Source organism: Miniopterus natalensis, chromosome 5 (assembly GCF_054644295.1).
Source record: "Miniopterus natalensis isolate mMinNat1 chromosome 5, mMinNat1.hap1, whole genome shotgun sequence".
Lineage (NCBI taxonomy): Eukaryota > Metazoa > Chordata > Mammalia > Chiroptera > Miniopteridae > Miniopterus > Miniopterus natalensis.
In genome coordinates, this window is record NC_142085.1 from 77,474,807 (window position 1) to 77,498,800 (window position 23,994).

Here is a 23,994-nt window from a genome sequence, read left to right on the forward strand (position 1 = left end):
ATTCAATGACCCCTGATCTAGAGGTTAAAATATCAGAAATAAAAAGTGCCTTAAATAGAGTTAGCTACCGCTGAAATCCTCTAGAAGAAAACATCAATGGAATTAGCATCATATCTATTCACAATGAAACACAATGAGAAAAAGTATTTATAGACAGAATCGGGTACATTTGGGACCCTATCAAGCAGTCTAACATATATATATGTAATTGGAATCCCAGAATAAAAAAGGAAGGGGACAGGAAAAGTATTTGAAGAAATAATGGCTGATTTTTCCCCCCCTAAGATTTCTTGACAACAAATTCACAGAATCAGAAAGCTCAACAATTCCAAGCAGATGAGAAAACTGAGGCTTAGAGTTGCTAGGTTATTTTCCGGAGGCATTTTCATGACAAGCTATGATTCAAATCTGTTGCTGATTCAAAACCTAAGTTTTTACCTATTTGCTATACTTCCTCTCAAGCATGACAGAATGAGTCTAGTCTTCACAACAAGAGCAAAAATCATATTTATTGAGAAACCAGCTATATATCAGGTGCTGTGCTAGATGTTACCTCATATATTCTCTGATTTCATTACAATATCTCTGTTAAGTGTGAATATTTCCCCCCATTTTACAATGGAAAAGCTTCAGGTCACAGAGCTAACATAGAATGCTTAAGTAACAAGCAATAACAGTAGAAAAAGACACCACCTCAGATCTGGATTTACAGACTGTGTTCTCCTACAGAGCTTGGCTATATGGATGAAGTAGCTGAAAAAGAAATAAGGTCTATGCATTCTGTAAGTAGAAATCATGTAGTTTAGAAACATTTGAAACGCAAACCCTCGATTTTACCATTAGTTCAAGCAATTACAGTACAAATTACTGACAATAAATTTCAGAGCTAGTACAATAGCTCCCGGTACGGCTGTAATAGTTAGGATTGTAAAACCATAGAATTGTGAAATTATTTACAGATTGTAGAATCCAGTCTATTCCTTTTGGGGAAATGGAAACACAACCCAGAAGGCTGTATCATTTGTCTAAAATAACATCATTGGTTATTGACCCTCTCTTCTTAGCAGTCCCCAATTTCATTCCCAAAAATATAAATTATTCATGCAGAAAGACAAACCCAATTTTGGCAAGGCAGAGATTTCAATGAGATGTGAATTGGTTAAGGACTGTGATTTATGAATCCAGGCAGCTTTCCAGATTGCCTTATCTCAGCTGTCCTTCTGTGAAACATGCTATTTTGAGTACCTAAATTGACCTCTCTTCCATCCTATTCGACAGTCATCGCCCCTTCATGAAGAAGGTAAGTTGCTGTAACACCATGAAAATTCTGAAAATCAAAGGATGTTAGAGAGGAAACTTATATAGAGATCATTTTTCCTTTTTGTCAGATGTAAAATAAGCCAAAATAGTTTGTGAGTGTACTCTGAAGGATTAAGTATAAATGCTTTATTTTAAGCAAATTCTCAACAGTATGAATGCCAACCAAAGATGTACATATATACATACATACAGACGGACAGACATACGTGCTTTTCTGTAAGCCCCATGAAGGCAGAGGCTACATTACTCACACACATTCCCAGCACCTTACATAGCAGCTGGGCAGCCGGTGCTGTAGGTGCTCAATATTTATTGGGTGAATGGAAAAAAAAATGAGTGAATAAGTACATATGGAAAAGCATAGCTCTAAAGCAATACGTGTAGCTAGATTTTAAGTAGATTGTAAACAATAAGTAACATTTATGAATTGATTTTCATGTGTTAGCTATCACAGATAGTGCGTTTCCATACTTTAATTTCATTCAATCCTGTCTTGGGTTCTGAAGGAAATTAGAGTTGTATCCCCTTACTGGGTTCGACCACACAAGTCTTAATTTATGTTTTTAATCTTAGGACACCTGTTTTTAATCTTAGGACACCAAGAATATCTATTCAAAAACTATATGTGACTTTCTGGGTTTAGAGTAGTACTGAAAGACAGTGGTGATCAATAAATGTCAGCAATTTGTGTGTGTCTGTGTCCGTGTCCGTGTGCCCGTGTGTGTGTTCACAGTGGTAGTTGTAGATCTGAGCCTGCCTTCACTCCTCTATCTTGAAATTAAAAGCTCCCAGCAAATTTGAGCAAGCAAGCTGATGTGGTTGCCTCAAATTTTAGACCTTTACTCAGGAAATTGATGGAGATGTTCTGGTCACTTTTTAAATCTTTGGGGCTTGGAGAACAGAAGTAGTTTTAATGGTTAAATTTACTCAAAGCATCCCTGGGGTTCAGATTCACCAGTCCTTGCTGAGCAGAAGCCCATGCCCTGGCAGCTTAATAGACTCTAAAGGAAGGGGCACCCCCTCCCAAAAAGATTGACCAGAGATAGAAAAAGGAGAGACATTGTAAAAAGACATAAAATGTTCTACTCTGGTCAACATGAAGATTCTTTACACTGAAGAAGTAGTGACTCTTCCTTGCTTAAGAAAGATTATTAATCTTTTAATTTTCTGTAGTCTACATAAAAAGAGAAAATTAATAGAAAAATACTCAAACTCTCTTATTCAACAGCTCTGAAGGATTGTTACGTTGCTCTTTTTTATTTTTTCCTATCCAGTACAAGGCCACTGTCCCTTGCCCATTGGTGACAGTTACATGTTAAGCAGCCACTTCTCCAGTTGCTGAGAAGAGCAACGAAGTTGTCTGTAGTTCCAACTTTCACAGATCACAAACAAAACAAAGATGAGAAAGGCAGATGAAGAAAGAAGATTTGATTCACCACTGGCTGTATGACATTCTGGGTGGATGGAAGATAGTAAGCAGATGTATCCATCTGAAGGCAACACTTGTCTGTCTTGGTCCCAGCTGACTGTGAGCACCCATAACAATGTCTAGCGGATCACATATATCTACTGAAAGACAAAAGAAAGGGCGGAGGAACTGTTCACATGACTTGCGCCAGATCCTGGTCTCACCTTGGTTAGCAGGACCCTGTCTTTCTCCTTAGAAGGGAGTTCTAACCAGATTTTTCCATGTCTGTGGTAAACGTTCAGCCAAAGACAAAGAGAGAAACACATCGGTATTCAATAATGTAATACCTATCATAGCCTATGTTCCAAAATTCTTAAACTTCCCAGAAATTAGTTCTATTCCATGGAAGTAAACAAGAAAGAATCAGGGATATTTCCATGTACTTATTTGTTCAGACACATGTAAAGGGAAGCCAATAAATAAATAAATAAATAAATAAATAAATAAATAAATAAATAAATAAATAAATAAATAAATAATAGGACATTTTTGAGAAAATTCTAAGCTACAGTTCACTGATTTACATATAGGCAATTCTCGGGCAACTGAGAGGCACTGAGTGCTCAGAGCCCAGGTCGGGCTGGCCTCCTGCTTTGCTGGCACTCCTGTCTGGCAGGCTGTGCTGACAGCGTAAATCAAGGGATTATTAGATTGACCATATGCCCTAGGCTTTTGTTTCTTTGTTTTTGTTTTGGGACAGAGATAGGAAAGTTGTAGGGGGCCCCAGAGATCTATGAAAAAGAAGACAGAAAAGAAGGGGGAGGGGAAAGAAATTTGCAGGGATAGGTGATTTCTGCTGTAAAAGTCTGGACACAATGTGAGTTTGGTTCCGGCAGAAGCCAACTGGCATGTGGGTCAAGAATTAGCCTACAGGGATGCGAGGATAACATCTCCTGAGTATGTCTCTAAATTACATCAGAAACTTCTGTGAAGGATGTGTGAGTATTATACAAATAACAAAAAATGGTGTGAGTACTGTTTGTGTGTTTTAACCTGATTTTTGTGTATTGAATAAGTTCCTCTACATATACGGAGAATCACATATTAACCATATACTTCAAAATACTCTGAATTTAAAATTGTAACTAGGACATTTCAGGAAGTACTTTTAGCTTTGTTTTAAAGTAGCTCACTCTCTTGCAATTCAATAAAGGAGTAGAAAATAAATTGTAATGTGAAATAAATAAACATAATTTGGTTGTTAAGCTAGTGCGCATGAGTTTAACATTGGATGGGTTATTTACTTTTCCAAAACAGGTCCCAGATAGTCTCAGATTTCCATGATTTCATTACAAAAGGATTGGGGATATTAATTGAATTGAAAGCTTTTTAAATATTTCCAAAATTATACATTTCATTATTAGCAACGTGTCACTATTTGACTGTTGCACTTCATATTTTCAGAGTAAAAGGGGGTGAGAAATCTCCTAATGCAGGGCTTGCATTGGTCTTGATAACCGCTAAGGTTCTTTCTTGCTTCAAAATTTTATGAACCTTAAATTTTTTAAAATGTGGCATGAAAAAAATCCTTTAAAATGTCCTCCTTTAATGTTTGTTTTCAAAAGATTCTTTTCTCCCAAAACTATAACAGGTGAAGCCTCCAACCGTGGTCGGTCAATTCCACACACTTTTCTTTGGATCCGTCCGAATGTTCTTCCTCGGGGTGTTAGGCTTCGCGGTCTATGGGAATGAGGCTTTGCACTTCAGTTGTGACCCAGACAAGAGAGAAATAAACCTCTTCTGTTACAATCAGTTCAGGCCAATCACTCCCCAAGTAAGTTTCTCTGTGTTCCCATAAAACTGACTCTGCACCACACAAAATTTGTTTTGTTTTAAATATAAATTAGTCATAATAACATTAAAATCATATGTAGGATATAAAACTGAAACTTGTGGACACAAACAGCAGTGTGGTGGCTGCCAGAGGAGGAGGGTGGGGAGTGAAGGGGGCCTAATATATGGTGATGGGAGAAGATTTGACTTTGGGTGGTGGGCAATGTACAGATCTTGTATCATAGAAATACACACCTGAAACCTATATAATCATACGAACCAATGTCACCCTAATAAATTTAATATAACAGGTATTATTTCTAGAATTATTACTATTTTTTAACTAGCTGTTGATTTCAGGTAAATTAATTTGAGTTGATTGAGAGTTCCTTCCAACTCCAACATTCTATCATCTATTGATGTTAAAATTATACTCCAGGCGTGTAATTAGAAAATGGAAATTAGACAGCTAATAAAATAAAGTACTTCATCATTATCAGTTCATTGGTAGGTGATGATAGTACAATATGACTACATTTCACAATTACTAAGATGTTTAGTGTTTCAAACATCTTATTAAAAGAATGTTCTTCATTACTTCCTTCCTTCATTATATTATTTTTATTGCTTATAAGACTTATGAAACTTGGAATTTTTAAGTTAGCCTCTCTTGATAATCAGTGGTTTTTTTAAAGTGTACTTTTGGTTATATGTTGATTGATTTGACTAAGATATTTCTGACACACTTTAGGTGTTCTGGGCATTGCAACTAGTGATTGTCCTGGTTCCTGGGGCTACTTTCCATCTTTACGCTGCGTGTAAAAGCATCACTGAAGAATGTATTCTTCAAAAGCCCATCTACACTGTGATTTATATAGTCTCCATTTTATTAAGAATCAGCCTAGAGACGATATCATTTTGGCTTCAGATTCACCTCTTTGGTTTCCAAGTCAAGCCTCTCTACCTGTGTGACGCTGGAGCCCTGGGGAAAAATCTTACTATTATAAAATGCATGGTGCCAGAACACTTGGAGAAGACCATTTTTCTCATTGCAATGTATACATTTGCTGCAATTACAATGGTATTATGTGTTGCTGAGGTTTTTGAGATCACATTTAAAAGATTATGCTTTCTAATTAAGCAGTGACCCAAATGGTGATTATCTGCTGTCATGGCACAGTTATTTATCAATCATTTTAATTTGTTTTTACCTTATTGAGTATCTTAATTTCAAACATAAATATTTATTCTTTAAATTTACCTCAGTGTGTCTAAAATTTACGTCTAACATAAAATATAGTGCTAAATTCGAAGGCAGGGATTCTTGAACAACCATTTCATTCTATTTTAATTTTGTCATGCACTGGAAAACAGACATAGAACTAATGTTAACTCATGCTTAAATAGTACCTTTACAGAGTTCTCTCACATACAATATCTTAATAGATCACAGTATTTTGTGGATAGAGAAGCTTTTATTATCCCTTTTATGCAGAGTGGAAAACTGAGGCTCAGAGAGGTTAATTCATACAACCAGACTAGAATCCAGACCTCCTTAACTCTAAAGCCATTTCCTTTTCCACTGAACCATGCAGCTTAAACTTTGAGGATGTAATTATATTTGCAGTCATGTAAAGTATAACATATTTAAGCACAAAAGTTGTAAGCTAATTACTAAAAGTCATTCTATATTTGATCACTAACTTAAAGAAATATGGCAATTACATTTTTAATAGTATACTCTACTGTTTTCTTAAAATTCTAAATACTAAACGATATGGTAATGTAGCCTCCAAATAAATTTTTTAGATGCTATGAAAAATATTGTGCAAAGTTTTCTTGTTTCTTGTTGAAAAAAATTAAAACCTCTGTGCTCATAGATATAACTATTGCTTCTATATTCAAGATTATTGAAATGGAAAATTATATTTATATTAAATTAGACTTTCTAAATGGCCATGAAATTATTTCAAAGACAATTTTGTGTATATTCAGTGCATTTCTTTTTATCTGCCTGCCTTACCAATAATCATCTTCATTTGATGTCATTTAAAATCTTTATGTATGATTGCCTTATACTGGTGCTTTATTAGGGAAGTAAGTAGAGTCAGTCAAATACTGAGACTTTCAATCTTTTCCTCAGTATTATTCAGCCTATTTTCAATATCATGAATTTCCAGATTTAGGATTTTTTTCATTATTGAAGCTTTTTCCACATGAGTACACAGGAGAAAAATCCAACTTACCAACATTCAACAAATAGCTGCTGAGTATCATTTACCATTTACTGCATTGAGTTCATATACAAAGATAACTAAGATTTAGTACCTTTATGAGATCATATTCTAGTGGGACGTTCAGTGGCATGACAAGGGGTAGAAATAGCCCACGCTGTGCGAAGGACTATTTATTCACTGTCTTTGTCTAGAATCACTGGCCCCTAGTGCTAATAAACAGCAACAAAGTTTAGTCCATTTTGTTCTTATTTTTAAATTCTTTAGAGATAATACACGTTTTATTGCCTGCCACCAGTGTGGTCTGCTCCCACCAATCCTCACACATACACATACATCTTCATTTTGAGTAATACTTGCCTGCACCTTTGGAAGGCTGGTAATTTTTGCCAGACTGGGTGTTTTACTTTGTTGGATGCTGGATATTTATTTTCTTACCATAAATATAGTTAAACTTTATTCTGAGGCCCAGTTGAGTAACTTGGAAACAATGTATCCTTTGTGATTTATTTTAAGCTTTATTAGATGGGACCAGTGTAGCCCTGGTGAAGGGCTGACTTTGCCCCATTACTAAAGTAAATAAGGCCTCCCTGTGCGCTCCATCAGATTCTCCTTTGGTGCATCAGGCATCAGAACCATTACGCTTCCACAGGTCTCACAATCTCAAATTCCATCCTCAAGCTGGTAGAGCCATTGTCTTAGTGCATTTGGGCTGCTATAACAAAATACCCAGCCTGGGTGGCTTATGAACAAAATAAATTTATTTCTCATAGTTCTGGAGGCTGAATCTCTGAAGTCAGGGTGCCAGCATGGTCAGGTTCTAGTGAGCGCTCTCTTCTGGGTTACATATTTGCTATTTCCTGACAAGATGGGAAGAAGGTAAGAGGGCTCTCTGGGGTCCCTTTTATAAGGATACTAATCTCGTTCCTAAGGGCTTCGCCTTCATGCCTAATCACCTCCCAAAGGTCTCACTTCCCAATATCATCACATTGCAGGTTAGGATTTCAAAATACGAATTTTGGGGGAACACAATCATTCAGTGCATTGCACTCACAGTTGCAATGTAAGCTGCTGCAGCTACAAGCAGCAGGTCTTTTCTGCACCCAAGGAAAGAAGGAAGAAAGGGCAAGAAATGTGCCCAAATATTTGAGAAATTAACAATACAATTTTATTTGCCCATGGATCAAAGAAGAAATTACATGGAAAGCTGAAAGACACTTTAAGCAAATGCTAATACAAACACAATTTATCAAAATTTGTGGAAAGCAACTTGAAACTTGCTTGGCAAAAAATTAAAAGTTCTAAATATTATGTTGTGATAAAGATTAAATGAGTTTACAGAAAGAGCCTAGAAACATGCATGATGCATAGTATATGCTCAATATATGCTGGCTGGTTAGTATTACTTTGGTGTGGCAGAGGTGAGGTGAAACAATTCCTTTTTGGTGGTCTTAATCGCAACAGCAGTGAGTACAATCTTTGACAGAGGCAATCAGGGCAGAGGGCATGGCTTGAAAAGAGTAGAGAAGGCTTGAAGAATCAGGTGTGTACTCGTGAGTCACCAGGGCAGTTGTCCTCGACTCTAGATACGCCATTAAAAGTTCTTGAAGACTTTTCCAAAATACTGACATTTAGGATCCTACCCAGAACAATTAAACCTGAAAGGCTGGCGGTGGAACCTAGATATGAATCTTTTAATAAACGTCTGAGATGATAGTTAAGGGCAACCGTAGTTGAGAAGCAAGAAGTAATACAAAGAGAATAAACGAGAAGGCATAGGACAGAGAAAAGACGTTTATGGTTGTCCCACTCTGCTTTGCTTCATTAATTTCTCTACCAATCCAGCAACTTCTGACTGGAAAGTCAGGACCATGGGAGTAAGAGAAGGCAATCATAATGCCTTCGTTTGTTTGGGCTGCTATGAGGAAATAACACAGAGCGGGTAGCTTATAAGCAACAGAAATGTTTCACCTCCTAAAGGCCCCGCCTCCTAATACCATCACATTGGTCACTGGGTTTCAACCTATGAATCTGGCGGCGGCGGAGGGGCACAGATATTAGTTTCCCAGCAAATACCTCCTCAAGTGGTAGTCAACGTGATGCTGAGACGGGAGAAGAAAGGGCTCCGTTTCTTGCTGGGGGGGGGGGGGGCGGGGGGGGGGGGGGGAAACGCAGGCCCAGAGTAAGGTGGTGGACTCTGCAAACAGGAATAGACACAGGATGTGGAGTGGGGGTAATGTAAGGACATACAGCAGCTCCTTCAGGGGTTGGGGACAGTTTGGTGCTGATTAGAGCAGAGGAACCGTTCAGGGCTTGAGCTCTTGTTTCTTGGAAATGTCAACGAAAATCGTTTTAAGATGAACTCTCAAAAATGTGGACTAAGTTAAAATAAAGAAATAACGGTCATTCGAGGAGGTAACTAAAGTTAAAGGTGATAATATGGGATAGAGGGGAAAGAAAAAGAAGGGAAGTCGTGGGTGGCAGGAGGAAGGCTGAGGCCTGACGGGCTGTGGGCAGCAGCACTGGGCCCGCAGCGCCCGGGGCCCCCTCTCCGCCGCGGACAAGACCGCGAACGTCCAGACTCCGCAAAGTTTCATCATTTCCCGAAAATGAACGACTTTCAGGCCATCCATTCCCTAAAGCATACACTATCCAATTCACCACGAAAGCTCACTTTTCTTCGTTAGGAAAAAAACAAAAAACTGCTGGTTACTTTATCAATGTGTCGGTGTAGAAGAACGTAATTTAAAAGGTTAAACACATCGCCTCTTACCTAAAGCAGGGACTGAACGTACAGTCTCTAGGACCAGAAAAGCTGCCATGGACACTGCTGATACAGCCTGAGGACTTGGGAGCGACCATTTCCTGAATGGTGCCGAGGGCGATTCGTGCCTTTATCTTTTCTCCCAGTCAACAAACATTCCCTTCTTTTTGTTTTTCCTACAAAAGGGATTGAGGGCGGGGGGGTGGTAAACAACCCCCCCCAAAGTAAAACAAAACATTACCCCCCCCTTCCTACCAGCAGAGCGCGCTGGCGTCTCTCAAATTTTAACTTGCCGGGAACCGAGAGCGCTGAGGCACTTCCGGCGGGAAAGCCATAGTTGACTCGCTGTTGCGGAGCAACGGACGGAGTGGGCGGGACTTGCCCTGCGCGCTCGTGCGCGTGACCTCCCAGCGGAAGCGGAAGTGTCGGCGGCGCGCGAGTAGGAAGTGGCGAGTCCCGGAGTGGAGATGGCCGCGCTTGCTCCTCTGCCCCCGCTCCCGCCGCAGTTTAAGAGCATACAGCATCATCTGAGGACCGCTCAGGAGCATGACAAGCGGGACCCTGTCGTGGCCTATTACTGTGAGTCTTTCCGAGTCCCCGCGGCCTCCCGTAGCTTCCGGGGCCCACCCGCCGCGCGCGGGTCCCCGGGGCAGGCCCCGCCCCCTACCTTTAGAGCCGAGCGCTAACCTCTGCCCCGCCCCCCTCGGGGGTCCCGCCCTTCTCTCTGCGGGGTCGCAGGTCCCAGAAATGCACAACTCCAACAAAAGCACCGTGGTATCCACCGCTCTCCTGTAGGGGGCTTACAAATATTCCTGAGCTGACTCTACGGCCTCCCGAGCCCCGAAGCACGCTGGCCCGGGGTGTTTCTGTTTTGTGTTGTGTTTTCTGTACGCACAGGAGCCTCTCGTCTGCACCAGGGAAGCCTGAAAATAACCTGGGTAGTTAGTAGTTGAGTTGGAGCATCGCAGGTGAAGTGTCCCAGAGGCAGGAGTGATGCGGCCGAGAGGAATACAGGCCCGTTTTGTGGGCGCAGCAGCAAGTGCAGGTGGACGGTGACCCGTGCGGGCCGGTGCAGGAACAGACGCGCTTCGGTGGAGGGCGTCTGCCCCGCAGCCGGCGGTCGGGTTTTACCCCTTCCCACTTCTGCAGCCACACTGCCCTCTCCCGCCGGGGAGGACTTTCAGTCTCGACTTAAATAAAGGCCTGGGGTTGAGACGTTTCGTGGCCATATGCTCACTTGGACGGGCTGTCATACTTACCATCTGCAGTCGGTGGGAAGCACGGGTTACAATTGTTCCAGCTTCGTCTTTTGCGTTGAAGAGAGTAGTAGCAGTGTTATGTCAACTTTAGTCTGTGTTCTGTGCTCGAACTTGACTGCAGATCGGTAGCCCAGCCACTGTCAGTCTGCTGAACAGGATTTTTAGAGTTAAGCTCAATGCAGTGTGTCCTCTCCTGTGAGTGCTGTCAGGTTAGCCAAAGTCGGATCTGCCGTCCCCTCTGCCCTGCGGTTGTGCCCGCTTTCAGTGCCCACGTGGGCAAGGCCCCTTCGGAATGGCTGCCTTTTTTCTCCACTTGGCAAATTAAAGATCTAACTTAAATGTCACCTCTTCCCTGGTCAGTAAGTTGAATACTGACTCTCTAGGCTTTACCTCATTGTGCTCAAGTCTCACAGTATTGTTTCTACCGTACTTGTTCGGGGTCCTCAAGCAGGGACCATGAATCCTTCAGCACATATCTGTTGAGCTTCTACCTGCATCCAGCACTACCAGGCACCGTGGCTACAGCTCCCGCCCTCGTGGAGCTCACGCACAGTGGGATGGGGAGGTTACGCACTAAGATGAGTATGTTATGTAAAATATTAGAAGGTTATGGAGGGAGAAGAGGCAAGGAAAGAGAATAGGGAGTACCAGGAGCGGGGTGGCAGGAGCCAAGGAGGGAATCTCACTCTGAGAGTGGTCTGGTAACTGTTTTGCTGAATTCATATCTGAGCAAAGACTCAGAAGGAAGGGAAAACAGGCCTGACTTCATCTGGGAAAGAGTCTTCTCTTTTCCCCAGAGAGGGAATTACAAATACAGAAGTCCTGAGGCGGGGCTCCTTGAAGGAGGTTCAGGGAAGCCATCGGATCTGAAGTAGAGCAGGGAGAGAAATGAGGTGGTGTGGACAAAGGTAGTCTGCTGTAACAGTGAAACAGGAGCTCCCATCCCCATCTAACTAATCCCTATTCCTGGGCTGTGCATCCTATACCTTCCTGACTACCCAGGGACCCTCTATGGCCTGTGTCATTGTCCTCTCCCTTTGGCCATTTCTTTCTAAACTTACCCCAGTTGCCTTTATTTAAAAAATAAAAGAAGCTCTCACTAGGACATTCCCCTAGAGTCGCATCCTGGCTGCCCAACCTCAGAGATGAGCCTGAAATAGCTGTGTGCAGTAGTTCTTACACCCTGATCCCCTAGGTCTTTTCAGCCCGTTGAAGTAGGGTTTTCATGCCCATTATTTCACTGAAACTGCTCTCAGCCGGGTCATGAACAAATATTTTTAGCAAATATTTTTGCTAAATCTAAGTGGCACTTAAAAAATATTTTGTAATGAAACATATGCATTACAAAATATATAGTGTGTGTATAAAGTTTAAGGCATAATAAAATGAACATTAATGAACCCACCATGTTTGATATTATTAGACTGTTTAATTTTTGCCAATATGGTGGACTCCAAGTGGTGTGTCATTGGAGTGAAATTTGCAATTCATTGAGTCTTAATGAGATTGAGCATCTTTTCATTAACCATTTGTGATTCCCTATCGAAAGACCCTGTATTGCTTTTGACCATTCTATTTCACCATTTTTCTTAATAATCTAGATAACTGTTCCTTTGTTGTATGCATTGCAAATGTCTTCTCTGAGTTCATAGGTTGATTTTTCATTCTGTGAAGTCCTTTGATGTTGAAAAGCTCTTAGTTTTAAATTATAGCCAATTTACCAGCCTCTTCCCTATGATCTGTATTCTGATTTTCTAGTCCTTGATTTCCTTTTGTGTAAGTAGTACCTTGTTTGGGACTTTGGCATGTTGTTCTTCCTCTGTTGTCTATTCTCTACCGAAATTTTGATTAGACAGGTTGTACTTTTCTCCTTTATTTCTTTGTCTCTTAATGTTTTCTTAGTTTGTCTCCCTTTGTCTCTCTGAGCTACATTTGGTGTAATTTCTTTAGGTTTGTGTCCATCTCCATGTAGGTTACCTATTGTATAGCCCAGTTACCGTGTTTCTACTTCAATTTTTTTTAAAGGTTCTTTTTTTAAAATATATCTTCATTGATTTCAGAGAGAGGAAAGGAGAGAGACAGACAGACAGAAACATCAATGATGAGAGAGTCACTGGGGATCGAGCCCACAACCCGGGCATGTGCCCTGACTGGGAATCGAACCACCATCTCCTGGATCCTAGGTCGATGCCCAACTGCTGAGCCACACCTGGCCGGGCTACTTTGATTTTTTTATTTCTAGATGTTTTGTTGTTTTTTGTTTTCAAATTGGCTTTCCCATTTCTGATAGTCCTGTTACTATATTTTTAAAACACTCTTATTTCTTTAAATGCTTTGAATATATTTATATTCATATATGCTGCCTGATAATTCCTGTAGGTGCTGTATTTGTGGGTATGAATCTGCTGTTTAACAGAAGTCTGCTCATGGTGACTTCTTTCTCTGTAACGTGCTCTAGACAAGCTAAAGCAGTGCTCTTCAAACTTCTGTATGCAGGTAGTTCTACAGGAATCATTTTCTCAGTTCTCAGTGTTTCGTTCCTGACAAGGTTCCTTTGCTTACAGTAGCAAAATATGCTGCCTTCTCTTTTCCCACATCCTGTTCACAAATGCTCTTCTGCTAGTTTAAAGAATACAGACATACCCATGTGCATCTGAGTATTTTTATGGGGGAGTTGCCCTGGGGAAGAAGGTGGAAAACCTCCAGGGTCCAGAAAAACAGGACAATTCAAATTACTAGTGTTAGTGAAGGTATTGGGTAGAACTTTCTGTCTTTCCGTGTGTTATGTGGAAGAATATCAGTCAGAACAAAGAATAACCCTTTATTCAGAGTGCTAGGGATGAGAAAGGATGTCAGAGGACCATTCTGATTTGGGGAAAGAGAGCAGCAGTATGTTTTATAAAGGGGATGGGGAAGTCACCTGGAGTTTATCTCCTTTCAGGAATAATAGGTCAGGAATGAATCTCCGAAGATGGAAGAATTGTTCTTAGAGATTAGTACCTTTTGTTTGATCATTTTAGATTTTATCCAGAGGGGTAAGGAGGGACAGTTTGGGACCAGGGTCATTTGCAACAGGTGTGGGAAGGATTAGCTGTGGGGACAAAAACGCTGAAGGATCACACTAGAAAGAGTCTCTTACACTCTTATACATAACTCTCATGATGAAAAATAAAAAACCTGGCCTGTGTTGCTGTGTGCGAAATTCCCAAAGTGGTAGAGAGCTTTTATGAAATGACCTTGCCTTTCCGCGCTCTCTTCCTTAGTAAGGAATGTCATTCTCGAGAGAAGAGGCAAAAAGGGCAGAAGAGAAATGCTTAAGGGGCCAGGTGCCTCTCTGCATCCAGGTGACAAGCTCACATAGGGGTCTGTGGGTTATCGAACTTTAGAATTGGGATTCGCATGACGGGGTGTGTGGGGACATGGGTTAACATATTTATTTGAATTGGAAAGTTAAGTCATATTTTTCTGAAAAAGTAAGCCTCATTGGCTGATTGGTTGGGCATTAACAGATTTTGCCATTTGTCATAAGGTAGACATTCTTCTTAAACTAAATGAGCTATGTCTTCAGCTCTGATGTGTTCTATTTTTTTCAGAAATACATTTAAAACAAGCGATAAGATATATTTGTCAGAGGATGTTGAAATAAATGGTATTTCAGTTTTCCCAATCCTGTGTCAGTGTCTAGGATAAACAAGAAGCTTCTGACTGAAGAAAAAAGGATCTTTGTAAGATCTTTTTTATATGCTTCACGGGAATTGAGAAAATGAATAACTTTACTGATGGGGGGACAAAGTCTTTTCTAGTTTTAAAACAGATTTTGAGGGAGAGCTAATTGAATAGTCAGCCAAGAGATTATTAAAAATAATACTTGATGATAGGTGATTTCATGGTTTTTAGTCTATACCCAGAAGGAATATAAAGAATTCAGTGATTTTGCTATGACAAAACTTTCATGCTCATCTGCTGCTTTATGTGAATGAATTTTCTCCCTTGTTACAGTGATAAAAATGAAGGTGGAAATAGAACTAGTATTTTTTATAGTTCATCATGACAAATCATATGGATTCATCAGTATGCAACTTAATTCATTATAAGATGCATTTCTAATACAATTTTACTTTTATATTTAATGATTATTAAAATATATAAAATTTATGTTGTTTGATCAATTATGCATATAATAATTATAAAAACTCAATTCCAGAAGAAAATTTTAATACTTAGCACCTTATCCCACAGGAAATTTTGATTAATTTAAATTTTAACTTTTGCAGAGACGTATGATAAGCAAGTTATGAATTTTAAGCATACAAATATATACATATATATTTTTAATTGTGATTTATTTATTTATTTAATCAAACAAGCAACCTTTTGGTGCACAGGACAACACCCACCTGGCCAGGGATACAAATTGTATTTTTTATAATAACATTTTATAGGATAAGTAAATGGAAATATGGGCTAAAATAAAATACAACAATGTATTATTTCTAACTCTTAGAAAAGAGCTTTTTTGTTTTTTTTGTTTTTTTTGTTTTTTTTTAATTTTTTAAAATATATCTTTATTGATTTCCGAGAGAGAGAGAGAGAAACATCAATGATGAGTCACTGATTGAGCCCGCAACCCAGGCATGTGCCCTGACCAGGAATCGAACCCCAATTGCCTGGATCCTAGGTCGACGCTCAACTGCTGAGCCACGCCCGGCTGGGCAGAGCTTCTTGTTTTTAAAATAGTTGTGATAGATATCAAATTGCTATATTTTCAGATGAAAGAGTATAATTTTTAGATCTCAGTATTTGATATATAGTAGTTACATTCTTTGTACCTATTTAAGCATCTGATGAAAAGTGGTAGATGTTAACTTCAAAATTTACAAAGGGATAATCTATGTTCTTATAGGAGACAAAATTAATAAAGGACAGGCTTGAACTCCATGTGTCTCTCTCTTTCGATTTTTTCTTTAATGAAGCCAGAAAATTTTTGAGTCCCTATTAAACAGGGATGCTATATGATAAATATTTTGATTCTATCAGGTTTGGTGTTGTAGATAAATCTAAACCCAGAAAAATTTCTTTCTTTTAAATTTGCTTAATTAACTAAACATATAGTTTCAAGTTTGGTTTGTTAAAGTTTCCTCTAGGGGGTGACATTGTACAATTAATAGGCTTTCATGACCTTGTATAAATGTTCCCTGAGAGCCATTTGTTTATATCATCATAGAAAAAGTAAAATACAGTTTTCAGGAAGTTGTAAATATTTATGGTTATTTCAATTCTGGACAACAAATGTAAAATTGTAGTGTCGTTTAAATAAAGTTTAAATAAATAATTTTGGATTTCTTTATTGATGGTGTTGAGCTACATGGATGTTAGGATTAATAATTAGTTGCCTCTTTTTTATTGATGTTAATCACACAGAAATTGGATTTTCTAAAGCCACTCAGACATGCTTAATTAAGACTAAAAATAAGCACTTTTCTTTTTTGTTGATTTCTAAACCTGTAAGATTAATCAGAACCCATAGTCATGTTATCTAAGTACTTATGTTTTATTAGCTAATTAAGGATATTTTACTGTAGCAACGAAAGGTTAATAATAAATAGAAAACAGAAAGTTGGACCATTGATGTATCCATTAGCATTCCAGTCATTTATATTTGTTTTTGCAAACATATATATACATTAATTTTATTTTGTAAAAATAGTCATTTAATAGTTACTCCTTTTTTGAGTAAGGTGAGTCATCTCATTTTTAGGTTCTTTTAACCTGTCCCTAAGATTGAAGGGTCAGGGTTAGTGGAATCAAGTAGCTTGTCCTTAACTGTCATTTTCTTTTCTTTTGGTACTCATGCGAGTTTAAGCATCTTCGGTTAGGTTCATATTTTATGACAGTTGTGTTTGATTATTTAGGGGGAAAGCTTACATACTCTGGAGCAGCACAGGATTATATATAAAATGTTCAGTGTTTGATAATTTTCTGCTTTCATTCAATTTGTCTTTTTTCTGTGGCTTGGCAAGGTCTTTTGGTTTTTAAATGTTTTTTTTTTAACGTCAGTTAATTATTATTTCGCTTTGGAAGCACTTGCATTCCATTGTACTTCCACTTGGGATTGTTAGATATTCCTTGTTGATTGGCTGCTCTGATATTTACAATAATTTGTCTGTTGTCGTATAACACGCCATATAAGGTGAGAACTTGGCTTTGTTTCCTCCTCTCCTAGCCTTTGGTTTTGATTGACATACTTTTTACTTATACATACGCCACAAAACCTGGAACACATTTTTTTAAACTTATGTTTTAAAGAAATATATAAAATAAGAGAATAAATTTTAAAAATATTCTCTCACATAATTACCATTTTCAGCACTCTTCATTGCTTTGCATAGATCCAGTCTGGTTATTACCTTCTTTTGTTATAAAGAACCTTATCATTTCTTACGAGGCTTGTAGACTGAATTCTTTTCTTCTATTGTGTGAAATAAACTTGTATTTCATTTTTATTTTTGAAAGATATTTTTGCTGAGTAAAGATTTTAATTAATTTATTTTTTCTTTTGGCACTTTTTTTTTTTTTTTTACCACATTTTCCCATCTTTTATGGGGGGGATCCAGTTACACTTGTTAGAACACGGTATTTTCCCACACCTCAGCGAGACTCTAGTTTTCCTTTCTTTTCAGTCCGTTTTCTCCGTGCTTTGTTTTGAGTAGTGTCTGTTGCTGTGTTCTGAAGTTCACTAATCTTTTCTTCTGTGGTATTTAAGTTTATCCAATAAATATTTTAGATATATTTTTCATCTCTAGAAGTTCCATTTATATTCCTTTGTGTATGTTCTATTTATCTCATTTCATGGTTGCCTTTAAAATACTTTATAATGGTTTCCTAGTATTTTAATGTCATCTACTATTTCTGCTATTTTGTCATTGTTTGATCTTATTGGGCTGTTATTTTTCTTATAGATTATATTCTCCTGCCTCTTGCCATCTTTAGTAATTTTCTATTATTTTCAGGACTCTGAATTTTTAAGTTCTTAAATATCTGGAGCTTATGGTCTTTCTTTGAAGGGAGTTGATCTGGCTGACAAGTTATTTGACTTTCAATTTGATTCCTTTATGCCTTGTTATTTTGTTTTGTTTGGTTTTAGTTTTTGGGGGTAGGTATAAAGTAACTTTTTTTCTAGGGACAGGTAGCGCCTACTACTAAAGAATATGGTTTTTGGTTTCTCTACTGAATATCCTGGATAAACATCTGGAACTCACTATGTCTAGTTGAATGCGTCGTAGCCCTGTGTGTGCTTTGGTAGCAGTTTGGCTCACGTCTTTTGCCTATTTTTTGGCCTTGTGGAGTTTTCTCCTACACATGCACGTGGTGGGTGGTATTTGGCTGAGCCTCAAGGTTACCCCCATACAGATTTCTGGGTTTCTTTTCTGCTTAGCTCTCTCTTCTTCAGAACTCTGCCCCTCAACTTACAGCTGCCTCAGTCTGTTTCCTCAACTCAACTGGAAGACTATACTCTGTTTAGGATGCCCCTCCTATTCCTTAGTGTGGAACATGTAGCCCATCAAAATGCTGGGCTGACCATTGGTGTCACCTCATTTGTTTCCTTACTCCAGGTGTCATGGTTTTCTGTTGTTTCCGTTGTCTGAAAATGGGCTTTCTATATTTTGTCTTAATTTTTTGTTTATGGTAGGATGGCAAATACAGCAACTCCCGTCATGGCTGGAATTAAAATCGGTGGTCTCATTTTAATAATCAAATTGTTAGTGTTTGCTGTGTACCAGCATAGTCTTTTTTTTTTTTTTTTTTTATCCTTGCCAGAGGATATGTTTATTGATTTTAGAGAGAAAGGAAGGGAGGGGGAGAGAATGATTGGTTGCTTCCTTACCCCCCCCCCCCCCCCCCCCCCCCCCCCCCGATCAAACCCAAAACCTAGGTATGTGCTAATATTGGGAGTAGAACCTACAACCTTTTTGGTGTATGGGATGACACTCCATCCACCCAAGCCAGCCAGGGCTGTACCAGCACAATCTTTTCTTAGGAATTCATTAGTAAGGTTTTCTTAAAGCTGCTAATTTATATACATTATGATGTAATGAGCTCCAAAATGTTTGTTTAGTGAAGGAATGATGGAAGTAATATCCTTTCTTAGTAGACGTTCAGTAATGCTTTCTTTTAAATGTTTTATTCAAAAGTCCCTACACAAAAGGCAACACTAACCAATAAGCAGATATTTACAATATACTTAGAAATTCAGTTCTGTTCATTGGAATAAAATTTGCATTAGACATCAATATATACCATAATGATTCCTATTTAATAGATTTATTAATCTATTAAAGTATCACTCTTCAGAATTGCTATTAATGTATCTTTTTTGTGTATATCATGTATTTCATACTTTTATATTTCTTGTGTGTAAGGAAGGATGTGTTAGAATATTAATGTTTAGATTTTATGGAACTTTGAGTTACACATACCTTCAGGATTAGTAAATGTTTGTCACCAAATGCCTCACATTAAATTAAAATTGAGTTGGAAAGTATTTAATCCATTTGCAAATATGCCTCATTACTCATCTTCAAATAATATTTATTCATAAAAATAAACACATTTCCTTGCTGGAATGAGTCAAATATATTTTCTTATAGATGATTTTAGCTACACATTTATGTTGTTTTAGTAGGTAATTTCCATGTTAGACATTAATTTTTCATCATCTTGCTGCTGCTACAATGAGTTACTTGTCTTGAACGGAATTCTATATGAATGTGATCCTTTTTTTCCATTCCTTATGGCAAAAACATGTTTGTTAATTTTCATAAGTAGATTTAAGTTCTTTTCACTTTTATTAAAATTACAGAATGCATCTTGTGATACATTTTCTGTGCGTAAGACTTGTAAACTACATAAGATATTTAAAAATGCAAAAGCCAGGCCAATTTTTATCCTAAATCTTTCCAATTCTGAGATGATCCGGTTCTTCAATTAAACGTGTTACTGTACAATAATGTCCTTGTAATAGCAAAGACTAAATGTACATCCAAACGAAGAAAAAATGCATTTGGAAAAACCAATAAACTATATAGTCATTACACTGTATTACGAGAATCTGCCATCTGTGTTGAGGTTAACTTTTAAAGGACAAAAAGCTGATATTTGTTTATATTTGCGTTGTGAGGGAGGATGGTCATGGCTTTTGGTGATAGCGAAATAGAAATAATTTGATTTTTGCTTCAAAGGAAAAAGATGATAGATAGGCTCCATTTTTATTGTAAGCAATAGTAGAAATAAAGAGTAACAAATTTGAAGCTAAAAATTGCATTTTTTACATAGGAATAAATTTCCTGTTCATGGTAACAAGAAAATGCTGGGTTAATTTTCTGCATTAGTCTACTTAATCGTTAAGTTCTGAGATGGCTGCCACTAAGGCCAACATGAATCCAGGAATCAACCTCATTTCATATTATCTGGGCCATTACCTGTGCTTGGTAGCCATTTATCCCCAGAGTTGGTCTACCAAGTAGCTGACTACACTCCAGATGGTAGGAATCACATAGTGTTCACTACTATGTTAGAAAATAAGGAGAAAGACCTGGGAAATGAAACTCGGTACTGTATTTCATGTGAGTACAGTGCTTAATGTTACCATGTTTTACTATGTCAGTCAATATTACATATAGGTAACAAATAGTTAACATCTTAAGTTTTCTGTGTGTCTTTCTGGATCAGGTTTTTTTTAAAATGAGACTCAGATTCTTTGAAGTAGTCATTTGGGAGATTGGGAAGGCAGGTAGTAAGCTTAATTGATAATTATGATCTTTCTACTGATGCTAATATGGCAGTGGTCTCTGTGGCTTCTATGTAAGTATAGAGAAAGAAAATAGATGGCTCTATATATGAGTATGCTTTTTACCAGAGGGATGTAAAAAAAGAATCAGGGGTAGAAGGAGAGAGAACAGTAATGTTCTAGAAAAATACATTGTAAAATCGAAGCTGCTTGCAGCCTTAGCCGGTTTGCTTCGGTGGTTAGAGCGTCGGTCTGCTGACTGAAGGGTCCCGAGTTCAGTACCGGCCAAGGGCATGTACTTCCGTTGCACGCTTCTTCCCCGGGTCTGGTCGGGGTGCATCCTAGAGGAAACCAATGTGTCTCCTTCATATTGATGCCTCTCTCTCTCTCTCTTTCTTTCTCTGTTCCCCTCTCCCTCTTTCCCTCCCTCTCTATAAGCACGTCCTCAGGTGAGGATTAAAAAAAAAGTTAAATTATGTATATCAAAGAAGGAATCATAAAATCATTAGAAAAGGAAGTGTTATTAAGTGAGTTTTGAGATAGGTGCCAATAACTTGGGGGGATATGTAAATGAGATTAAAGAGTTATATTTGAAATATTAAATTATAAGAACAATTAGAAAAATTGTATAACTGAATATATTGTGTAACTGGAGATAAAATAACTTTCCAAGCTTAGAACTGATGGGGGGCGGAAATAGTAGCTTTGAGTACATAAGTATTTGAAACTTCTGTTTTAAACAACATGCAAAAATGGAAAAACAACATAGTATTTGTAGCCTTTATGTTTATTTACCTAAAGAGCTTGTGATACACTTTAAAAAAAATGCCACATGATCCCACTTATATGTGGAATCTAATGAACGAAGTAAACTGATGAACAAAATAGATCCAGAGACATGGAACAGACTGAGGAATCTTAGAGGGAAGGGAGGGGGGCAATTAACCAAAGAATTTATATGCATATATGCATAACCCATGGACACAGACTGTAGTGTGGAAGGCCTGGGGGTGGGGGTGGGGGTGGTGTGGAGGGGGTAGGAGGGGGGAAAATGGGGGCATATGTAATAGTTTGAACAATAAAGATAAATTAAAAAAAATAAAACAAAAGTAATACCCCTGCGCCTAAACACACTCAAAACAGAAATGCTGGAAGTAAAGACCGAAGAACTCACAAAGAAATGTGGGGGAGTCCAGTGAGTTTTAAGAGAACAAAGCTGACTAAAGCAAGCACAGAGCTTGAACAACGCAAAGGAAATACGACTGGTGTAAACGGGAGGGCACTCACTGGTGCTTTCAGAGGCCTGCGGGTGGAGGAGTTGGTGCTTAAAGCCTAATAGATATATGGAGAAGGGACCAAAGCAAGTTGCTAGAGAAATATGACTAGTTAAGAGAAAGAAAAAAGGGAAAATTTGGTAACATTTGTGATTAAAGCAATGGATATTTAAACTAAAATAAGTGCTCATTCTGCTTTTTAAATTAGCATATCTCTATTTTTGTGTCAGAGTGATGTCCAGTGTGGGCACCATGCAGTGAAAATGAAATGCTGTGTTTTTTCACTGTGTGCCAGTGTACATCTGTACAATTTCCACTTGTTAATCCCTAGATGGATCAAATCCTTAAATTTGATTTGTGGAAACAAATAAATTAAACCTTAGACTCTAAACCATGAGCTAGCCCTAAAACCCTAAGCATTAAAAAGTAGTTCCTTCAGGTAGAGTTATTAAAATTAAAAGCACACAGAATATACACAGTATTATGTGTATATTAACACATTTTTAAAGGAGATATGATTGGGTAGACATAATTGAATTGGAAATCCTAAGATACCTAGGATCCAGGCGATTGGGATTCGATTCCTGATCAGGGCACATGCCCGGGTTGTGAGCTCAGTCCCCATTCGGGGACCTGCAGAAGGCAGCTGATCAGTGATTATTCTCTGATGTTTCTATCTATCTCTCTCCCCCTCCTTTCCTCTCTGAAATCAATAAAGGTATACTTTAAAAAAAATGCCAAAAGAGAATGCCTTACTTGGTAAAACTTTGTTAAAATCGTATTTTGTGTTCTTTATCTTTGTAAATAAGATGCATAGTAAATCAGTTTTATTTCTAAATTTACTTACATTTTAAATGATTTCTTAGACAAAACGAATTTTAAAAATTCAATCAGCAGATGTTAAAAAATTAAATTGTTTATTTTTCTTCTTTCTGTAGGTCGTTTATATGCAATGCAAACTGGAATGAAGATTGATAGTAAAACTCCTGAATGTCGTAAATTTTTATCAAAGCTAATGGATCAGTTAGAAGCTGTGAGTTAAATAGTGATAATGTATTTTCTGATTAATGTTTAAAATGATATTTTATTTCATTTGTGTGTGTATGTGTTGTCATTTTAGTGCTTTTCCTTGCTGCAATCAGCAGTGTCATTATAGCTGATGAAGAAAATGACACAGGTTTTTTGTTGTTTGTTTTTTGTTTTGTTTTTTTAATATCATACTGCTAAGGAAGTTATAAGGAAAATTCAAAATAGGCCCCATTATCTTTGCATATACCATTATATCTTGTTCTATGTTATTATAGATGGCCCTTGAGTCATCCTTTCATAAGTGATGCACCCTTTCTAACCTTTCCTCATGCAGTCGCATGGATGACTGAAATGGGCTATTTATTTAGTGAAAGGAACAATGAAGGAAATGATACCAGTTGTCTCTCCTCTCTTCCTCTCACACTTGGTCCCAGGGTAAGATGCTCTTCGATCCATGCATTCTTGCCCATTTGAAGAAATGTGATAGGTGACTAATGAGTCACCTTGAATTTCACAAGTTATGGAGAGATACCAATGTATAATTTCACAGGTTATTATAAATGTTGCAAGTTACTCTGATCAAAGCCTGGTTGTATTAAGCAGTCACGGGCAGTAGTGTTCTCTATAACTTGGTATAGGTGCCTGGCCTTCAGACCCCCGTCATCTGCTACTGTTGACCACCCAAGGTGGTTCTGGTGTCACCACTGTGGGAATTCAGCTGTCCCCATAGCCTGTCTGGCCTTACACTTCTAACGCTACTTCTGTGGATGCAGGAAAAATTGGAGTGTTCTTTTTTTTTGGAGGGTGGGGTTAGATAGCCGGAAGAAGACCATGTCTTACACATAGTGATATATTTGTAAAATCCATCTCTAACAGAAATTTTATATAGAGTATATTTCTCATTTCACAGTAGAACAGTAATAGGTAAAATAATAACTTTTGAATGAGACAAAACTCAGTTCTTTGTAATAAGCAGAGTATAAAATCACATTTATAAAGTGAATCATCAGGAGTCTATTATCTAAATTAAATAACAAGTAGAGTAAGCTTATTTGGTGGTGAGAGCACAACTGCCTAATATATTTG

At 38.0% G+C, this 23,994-nt stretch overlaps 3 protein-coding genes across 4 annotated transcripts in view; 2 read left to right on the top strand and 1 right to left on the bottom strand.

The window, feature by feature from the left end:
• Positions 1 to 9,716, bottom strand: part of NMBR (neuromedin B receptor) — a 36,967-nt gene extending 27,251 nt beyond the window's left edge. Inside the window, exon 1 of the mRNA XM_087817190.1 lies at positions 9,569 to 9,716. Within this exon, the coding sequence (XP_087673316.1) occupies positions 9,569 to 9,657 (89 nt within the window). The 5' untranslated portion in view covers positions 9,658 to 9,716. The remainder of the gene's footprint in view (positions 1 to 9,568) is intronic.
• Positions 3,688 to 5,708, top strand: GJE1 (gap junction protein epsilon 1). 2 transcript variants are annotated; one of them, XM_087817189.1, is made up of 3 exons: positions 3,688 to 3,726; positions 4,380 to 4,574; positions 5,313 to 5,708. In XM_087817189.1, the coding sequence occupies exons 1-3, from the start codon at positions 3,688 to 3,690 to the stop codon at positions 5,706 to 5,708; spliced, it is 630 nt and encodes a 209-aa protein (XP_087673315.1). The 2 variants fall into 2 exon arrangements, with proteins under 2 accessions (XP_087673315.1, XP_016079464.2); XM_016223978.2 differs by having other exon boundaries at positions 4,380 to 4,562.
• Positions 9,717 to 10,014: 298 nt separating the features above from the next.
• Positions 10,015 to 23,994, top strand: part of VTA1 (vesicle trafficking 1) — a 36,403-nt gene continuing 22,423 nt past the window's right edge. Inside the window, exons 1-2 of the mRNA XM_016223964.2 lie at positions 10,015 to 10,138; positions 22,818 to 22,912. Of these exons, the coding sequence (XP_016079450.1) occupies positions 10,027 to 10,138; positions 22,818 to 22,912 (207 nt within the window). The 5' untranslated portion in view covers positions 10,015 to 10,026. The remainder of the gene's footprint in view (positions 10,139 to 22,817; positions 22,913 to 23,994) is intronic.